The 8,708-nt window shown below is 30.7% G+C and overlaps 1 protein-coding gene across 1 annotated transcript; it reads right to left on the bottom strand.

Moving 5' to 3' along the window:
• Window positions 1-1,340: 1,340 nt before the first annotated feature.
• On the bottom strand, window positions 1,341-8,702 carry LOC134256038 (transient receptor potential cation channel trpm-like). The gene is made up of 7 exons (XM_062738630.1): window positions 8,684-8,702; window positions 8,252-8,356; window positions 3,433-3,495; window positions 2,990-3,092; window positions 2,260-2,424; window positions 1,958-2,054; window positions 1,341-1,689 (listed from the first exon to the last, which is right to left on the bottom strand). Exons 3-7 carry the CDS (start codon window positions 3,448-3,450, stop codon window positions 1,356-1,358), a joined length of 717 nt encoding a protein of 238 aa, XP_062594614.1. The 5' UTR covers window positions 3,451-3,495; window positions 8,252-8,356; window positions 8,684-8,702; the 3' UTR covers window positions 1,341-1,355.
• Between the last annotated feature and the right edge of the window lie 6 nt (window positions 8,703-8,708).

The raw sequence follows: 8,708 nt of genomic DNA, 5'->3' as shown, positions 1-8,708 counted from the left end.
TCCCAATTTTTGACTTAGACCTGTCTTCGAAGAGTTATCCCCATTGTTTTTAATCAATTAAATTTATTCTAAAAATCTAACTTGTGACAAATTTCATTTTAATGGGTTTTTTTTTTATGTTTTATAATTATATGAATCTTTCCATCATAGCATTTTTGATATCATATTATTTCATTTTCTATTTTAAATATTTGCTTGTTCCCGTAGACCTCAATGCATTCTTAATTAATTAAGTACAGCTCAGGTAATTATATTTTTGAAAATTTAATTCTCCTGGTAATTCCTTTTCTACTTTAAAATGATTTTAATTACTTCTATAGTAACTAATACAGGATGAATATTTAAGGTTGGAAAATTGTGTCATTTTATGGATCGGATACCTTAAAATTCGACAATTTCTTAAATTCGACAGTTTCTTAAGTTCCACATTTTTTTCTTTTTGGACAATCACCATCTCTTGAAATGATTGCTTTAAGCATATTTTTGCTTGTGAAATTTTATCTTTTCAAATGGACAAGGTTGAGTGTTATTTTTTCTTATCCATTCTCCTGTTCATACAGCATAATCATTAAGCTTCATTATTTAAAGACAGTTTCTGATAAATGGGTTACTGATATGGACTTACTAGACGTATACATTACCTAAAAAAGTATATCGGGCTAAAAAAGGGCTACATATTCGGATAATTAGATTCATTGTTATTAATCAAAAAGTCAAGGTAGAACTACTTTATTCCTTATAAATTGCCTGTCTCTTTGATTTACTTACGTAATGTAGAACGAAGTTTGCTTGTCTCTTTGATTTACTTACGTAATGTAGAACAAAAATTGCTTGTCTCTTTGATTTACTTACGTAATGTTGAACGAAGTTTGCTTGTCTCTTTGATTTACTTACGTAATGTAGAACGAAGTGGAAGCAAGGAGCGCGCACTGCCTCCCGATATTGTTTCTACAAAACAAGCATCAATTCTGTTATCACCTGCATATTTTAAATTATAGATAATATCAACAAATACAATAAAATCACTAATTTTTGTGGGTGGTTAATTTTCATGTTTTCGACGTATGGAGAGACCCTCGAATATTTGACAAAAATGTTAAATTTCATTTGATACTAAAAAACACTTCTCCATCCAAAACTCGAAAAACCGGTATTTCTTTCTAAAATACATATGTATCTCAAAATTTGACCCCACAAAAATATGAGATTTTACAGTACTGACGTCAGTTACATTTAGTCTATGTACCATTGCTATGATCCTTATCATTTAAAGTAATGTCCAAAAACTTAAAGATTTATTTAATCAAACTCAAAAATAAGTTTTTTAATGCTAAAGACAATAAATACTTCACACATTAGGACAGCTTGTAGATTACATCAACAGGGTGAATTTTATTGATAGTTTTGTTTAAATACATGATAACATAACACAACAATATATATTTTGCCAAGAAATCTTTGATAAATCTTGTTCCACTTGGAATAAGACCGTTAAACCATATTTTGTTCATTAGACCAACAGAGCAAGGGTGGGCAATAATATCGTACATCTTCGATTCATACACAAACGATAGAGGTTTGGCTTGAATAGTCCATACAACGTCTAGTTCGTCCAAAATTTCAAACGCTAGAGTCTCATCAGTCTGATAAAGATTGTCCATCATGCTTAAAATCCGGCCTCTGAAATCTCTGCCGATTAGTAAAAAGCAAACAGTTTGGTTTTTAAAATTGAAAAAAAATTATTTTAAACATGCTAGATAAAGCTCAAGCCCTTGTACGATTTTTCTCATGTGGTTAAAACTGCACTTCAATGTAAATTTCAATTTCAAGACAATGTCGTTATTTTGAAAGTTATTACATTGTACGTCACAATTAGTTCAAGATTGAAAAGTGAAACCTTGGTTTGTAAAACAAAATATGCATGATCAACATGAACACTGTACATTAACTCCCTTACTTTGCTTGTTCTTTTAGCTTCATTGCTAACTTCTCGTCTTTCAATTTGGCTATGGAGGACATCTTTTTCAAAATTAATGCACTTTCAAGGCCGGTATCTAAACACAAAAATAACCCATTTTTTCTGAAAAATGAATCTTTTTTAGAAGATCCAGACCTCTTATTTATCAACTACAAATAGAACATATAAACAAACCAAAATATGTATCTATATACAAACATACATTACTAAATTGCAAGATGATGAGATTCCAAAAAAGAAAAAAAGCCAAAGAAAATGGCAAGAAAACAAACATAGCATACATAGCTGGCTCTTGACCCTCCGCCAAACCAAGGTAGCAATGTCCGTTCTATGGGTCAAAAGTGACCACAACAGGACAGCCTGAAGGAACTCTTGTCGGTTCACGTATTCCTTCATTCTATTAGAATTACAGGTTGAAGATGAGCAGTGGGCATCATTTTCTGTTTCTGTTTTTTTTTTAGAAAAAGAAGGGAAAAAAATATCATTTGTAAATGATACTAATTAAAAAAAGTTGTCTTGATTAGCCTTCGAGTCTAAATAAAACGCCTGGGTCGTCAAGTATACAGTTTTTAAAAACTTTTTAATGTTCACAATTACTGTAAGTCGTTTTGATTCTACAATTTCACGATTTCTTAAAAAGTACCAGTCGCGATGGTTTTAATTCCACGCTGCAAGAGCTTCATTTTAATTTCCTGTACGCATTTAAACATTTTTTAAAGTGGGTTTAATTTCGCGGAAAAATGGCGAATCGCGAACATAGTAAAATTAAATCAATCGGGATTATTTGCCAATTTACAGTATTTAGTATAAATATCCTTGATAGGAAAAATAAACAAAAAAAAATCTATGATATTTTTCTATGATATTTTTTACCGTGTTACATAAGTTAGTTCAAACAAAGGATGTGAATTGTATTTTTTTTTAAAAGACAATGATTTTCGTAATTTAGGAAAATTACAGACTTGCGAGTAAAGCAAGTAACAGTTTGGATAAAGAAGCTTATAAACGTACTTTTGTAATTGAGGAGGCGTTTACACATCTTCTGTGCTACTTCATGGCAGTCCTCCTCACCTTCAAAAAGATGCTTTGCGAGCTTTTCCTCCCCTCCCATTTCCTACAATATAAATTCATATCAAGTTAAAAAAAACTGATATCTAATAAAAAAAAAATCAATTGTTATTTGTAAAACAATTGCATTCCATAAATATAAATTATTATCTCTAAATATTTGTATGGGTTTTAAAAGTCTTCCTTTACATGTAAAAATATAATCAGTGAGAGAAAGTCATCATTTGGAAAATTTTAACGACTGGTATTAGAACATTTTGGATTTAGAATAAAATACAATGATAACATCCAAAGGCAATGGAAATACATATGATATTCTGCATTTAGTATATTAATAACATTGAAATCTCAAATATAGTTCCTTTCCTGACAAAACTTTCATTTACCATCAAAACCCAGCGCATTCCCGATGAGTCACTCTTCTCCGTACCATCCACTGGTAACGCACACTGTTACAAAGAAATGTACATCTGTTACAAAGAAATGTACATCTGTTACAAAGAAATATACATCTGTTACAAAGAAATGTACATCTGTTACAAAGAAATGTACATCTGTTTTAAAGAAGTGTACATCTGTTATAAAGAAATGCACATCTGTTATAAAGAAATGTAAATCTGTTATAAGGAAATGAACACGGTTATAGAGTAATGTACATCTGTTATAAAGAAATGTACATCTGTTTTTAAGAAATGTACATCCGTTACAAAGAAATGTACACTGTTATAAAGAAATATACATCTGTTATAAAGAAATGTACACTGTTATAAAGAAATGTACACTGTTATAAAGAAATATACATGATTCTGTTATAAAGAAATGTACATCTGTTATAAAGAAATGTACATCTGTTATAAAGAAATGTACATCTGTTACAAAGAAATGTACACTGTTATAAAGAAATGTACACTGTTATAAAGAAATGTACACTGTTATAAAGAAATATACATGATTCTGTTATAAAGAAATGTACATCTGTTAAAAAGAAATGTACATCTGTTATAAAGAAATGTACATCTGTTACAATGAAATGTACACCGTTATAAAGAAATGCACACTGCAACAAGGAAATGTACATCTGTTACAAAGAAATGTACACTGTTATTAAGAAATGTACATCTGTTATAAAGAAATATACATCTGTTATAAACAGTGGTAATGCAAACTGCTAGGGAAAAAAGTGGAATTGGTATTAATCATTAGTTATGCAAACAGTTATAAAAAAAATGTACATCTGTTGCAACCGTTGGTAATGGTAACTGTTATTTAGAAATGGACATTTGTTTTAAATTTTTAACTACTTTGAAAAGAAAAATATTTTTAAAAATACATTTTTTATATGAACATTACAGCATTCCTTGAGATATAAATCGGATATGACCTTAAGGATGTACAACACACCTACCCCCAAAAATTCCTGTCGTTTAATTTTCGTTATTTTTGTATATTTAGTACATGACTATATCTACTGCATGTGTGCATATTTTGGACACAATCGTTCGAGTGGTTTTTGGACAGGAACTTCCGGAAGTTACCCCCCTTTAGGTGTTTACAAGGAGAGAAAATTTTTAATCAATGAACTACTTTAACCTTGATTTTCAAAAATCGAGATTAGATATAAATGTCAAATTTCATTGGCTTATTCCTTTAACCATTTAACACAATCACATAGTCATCTTTTTGATATACATATCATCAAAACAATTTTTAAAGACCTTAAACTGAAAAACTATGAATTTTCTAAGCCTTGAAAATTGCGTATTTTTCAAATTCAGAATTTTTTGATGAAAAAACCTGTCGTTTATTTTTGGTAAAAAACTTTCTTTAGGTAGCTGGTAGCAAAAATAATCTTCTTAATTTTTTGTATAATTTTTGTACGACCAGTTTTGATTTAATAGCGGAAAATTACCCCCTCCCCCTTTCTCAATAAATCACGTTCCCGCGCGTCTTTCAGACGGGTTCGATCACTTTGTTATATGAATCTACAAATACACATTAAAAAAAGTTTAATTGAAATATTGCTTTTTGCTTGAAAAATATATTAACTTACAAATTTAAAACTTCCCATACGTAAAGCGTATTTAAATGTAGATTTTAAGGCAATTTTTGAATACCCCTGTCACCCCCACCCCTTCTTTTTTTGCGTCGCAGACCATTAGAGTTTGACGAAACGTCGTTTACAGTGCAAATATACTGGCATTTCGTCAAGAATCCCAGAGGTATGCATTAGTTTTTTAGTCATGAATGCAGAATAAATATTGGCTACTTTTTTTTAGGCCTATATGTATCAGGAAAAAATTACTGAAAGATATTAGTGTTTAGTCCATATACGTATGCATTATGCATTCCATATCACATGAAACCTGATACGAATTTAAGTTTTGTTGAACTTGAATATGTTGATATTTAATTTTATTTCTTTAATTTTATTCATTAAAAAATGGTTTATGTTCAACTCTACTGTAATATAAATGGAATAATCGCAGTTTCATGTCATTATTTCAAACGAGACAGTATGTGGCCGTGGGGATACATCGACATTTGCATTAGCCTAGATGTACATACACCCCTCATGATATTGTATGCATTTCTTTCAATGTCGTCGCTTCTAAAGTTAAAATGAAAATTCCGTATTCGTCCACATGAACTTCAAAATATCAAACATTAAACTCTTCATCTATTTCAATTTATATCAAATCGCACATAGATATTTTTTTAAAAATCTTAAAGGCTACGTTTTGTTTAGATTCGAGGAAATGCGAACCGACATTGTTGACAGAAAATCAAAGTTACGATTTGCTGCAATAGGATATTCATAAATGCAGATAATTTCAGTATAAGTGAACAATTCTTTTCAATTCTATACTTACATTGTGTATATGAGGTCTATAGTATTCAATTCTCGGATTTATCAGGTATTGCTGCAAATGTATCTGATTCTGTGGAAAACCGTGAATAAAGGGAGGAAAATAAACATCTCCTACATTTTCAGAGTTGTTCCTCTTTGATCAGTAAGGGTCTAAGAACAACATCGATTTTACATTGTAAAAAGTTTTTTGTTTATTTATTGTTGTTTTATTTAATTAAAAAAGAAAATAATACAACTGTATTGATATCGTGTTTGCACATATTGTAATGAAGATCATAAATCGGAATATTAAATATAGCCAATTGTACAAAATGAGAATTTCGGCAATGTAAAATGAAATTTTCAGAATAAAAAAAAATGCTGCGCTTTGATAAAAAATACAATTTATTGAAAATATATGAAATGAAATGAAATTAACATTAAGGGATGGTATTTTATGTCTTGCTTTTTACGGAGTTTAATCGGGTTAATCAAAAAAATACTTATTGAGTATGGTACGCACAATCACAGCCAAGCCCCATTTATCCCATTTTTTTTCATGTATGATATACATCGGGATCGTTTTACTCGTCGTTTTAACGCTTTATTTCTTACGTTAAATTTGACGTCACGTCAAACGTTCAATTGAAATCGCAAGAGTTATCTCCCCCAGTGTGTTGTACGTCTTTAAACTAAAACAGAGATAATATTTTTCACAGGAGTAAAATCCAAAGATGAGCCGTTCTGGAAACATAATGTACACGCATTCAAAGGACTAGCAATGGTAAAATTCATTTTAAACTGTACTATGAATAATAGAAAAAGATATCCTGCAAAATAAGTCCAAATACAGGACTCCGGGTTAATCTACCATAACTTTACATTAATATTGCAGCTGCAAATAAGCATAGAGAAATAAACAAAAGTCCCATGAGCCACATCGCTCAACTGATCAATGTGGCTATGAAAAAGCAGAAATCAATTTATTATTGAAAAGTTTAAACCCAATAGTGGTCCCAACCAATCCTTAAAAGGGAGAGGGTATGATTTGATCAAACTTGAATGTACACTAACTTGCATATTTCTTAGACTACCTGTATCTTTATTGACCTTTACATTTGAACTTACATTGTGGCCCCGCCCTACCCCCAGGGGCCAAGACTTAAACAAAATTGAATATACACTACCTGAAAATGCGTCCATATTAATAGGACTAATCATGGCTTTGCTATTATTGAAAACAAAAAAAGATTTTAAAGATTTTTTCTACAAATTTCTAGATTAAAACATAGATTCCATGTTGTGGCCTCGTCCTACCCCCAGGGGCCTTGATTTGAAGATTGAATGTCCATTACCTAGAATGCTTCCATAAAAATATGATTATTCATAACTTTGCTATTCTTGAGAAGAAGATTTTTAAAGAATTTTCATTTTAATTTCTATGTAAAATTTGATGGGCCATTGAAGCCCTGCCATACCTCCAGGGGTAATGATTTTATCAAACTTGAATGTCCACTACCCGAGGATGCTTCTATAAAAATATTATCATTCATGCCTTTGCTATTCTTCAGAAGAAGATTTTTAAAGAATTTTCTTATCAATTTCTATGTGAAACTTTGATCGGCCATTTTGGCCCCGCCCTTACCCCAGGGGTTTGAACAAACCTGAATCTACACTATCTGAGGATGCTTCCATATAAATATAATTATAATTGTCATTCTTGAGAAAAAGATTTTTAAAGAATTCCACTTTATATTTCTATGTAAAATTTTGATTGGCCATTGTGGCCCGGCCATACCCTCGGGGTCATGATATTAACAAAGCTGAATTTACACTACTTGAAGAGGCTTCCAAATAAATATGATCATTCATGCCTTTGCTATTCTTGAGAAGAAAATTTTAAAAGAATTTTCCTATATATGTCTATGTAAAACTTTGATGGGCCATTGTGGCCCTACCCCCAGGGTCCTGATTTCAACAAACCTGAATCTGCACTACCCGAGGATGCTATAAGTTTCATCTTTCTCTGCACAGTGTTTCTCGAAAAGAAGATTTTTTAAAAATGCCACAGTTTTCTAACAGTTTGAACAATTTTTGACTATACATAAATGCCTTTATTTTTACTTTTGTTTAAAACATCCGAATACCTAATTGAAAGAAAAAATCCTATGATTGTATCGGTCCACAATGCCGCCTCGGGAAATAGGTTCCTCCCTCGGTTAACCATAAATATTCTATTGTCTTTATATCCATTCCATAAGTGTATAATATACCTTGTATCGCTTGGCATTTGCAATTGATATAATTATAAAACATGCCTTGTATAGCTCACCAATTGGTATAGTTATAAAATATACCTTGTAAAGCTCACCGATGACGTCTAAAGACACTGGTACGTTTAAATCCAGAAGCGTTTCCACATAATCTGTTCTATTGGTAAGAAGGGCAGTCTTCAATAAATCCTAAAATATAAGAATTAAAACATAATAATTTATTATACTCACGAAAATGATTTTACGTGATACAGGGATTTTACGTGATTCAGGGATTAGGAGTTTATCTGAGTGACACATTTTGGAACAAATATCAATCTGTCTTATATATATAAGGCGGTTCTTGAAAACTTTATTACAAATTATTATGATTATGATTATTATTATTATAAAATTAATAAATTTATCTTAGTATTTACTAGGAATATCCTCTAAATTTATTGTTAGATTAAACAAAATTGATATAACAGGAAGATTGCTACCTTTGCGATAGCTTTCTTTCTTTATGATATCTACCTGTGCCTCCTTTTCCACCTGCTCC

Source organism: Saccostrea cucullata, unplaced genomic scaffold (genome assembly GCF_032062105.1).
Source record: "Saccostrea cucullata isolate Sc308-1 unplaced genomic scaffold, CSIRO_AGI_Scuc_v1 ctg16721, whole genome shotgun sequence".
Lineage (NCBI taxonomy): Eukaryota > Metazoa > Mollusca > Bivalvia > Ostreida > Ostreidae > Saccostrea > Saccostrea cuccullata.
This window is presented reverse-complemented; position numbering and strand designations above follow the sequence as displayed.

Excerpts from the sequence above, each read along its gene's own strand:
- LOC134256038 (XM_062738630.1), bottom strand. Across the intron at positions 2,425-2,989 it reads ACGCCTCCTCAATTACAAAA|AAACAGAAAATGATGCCCAC; the intron begins GTACGTTTATAA and ends AAAAAAAAACAG. Across the intron at positions 2,055-2,259 it reads GAGGGTCAAGAGCCAGCTAT|ATACCGGCCTTGAAAGTGCA; the intron begins GTATGCTATGTT and ends TTTTGTGTTTAG.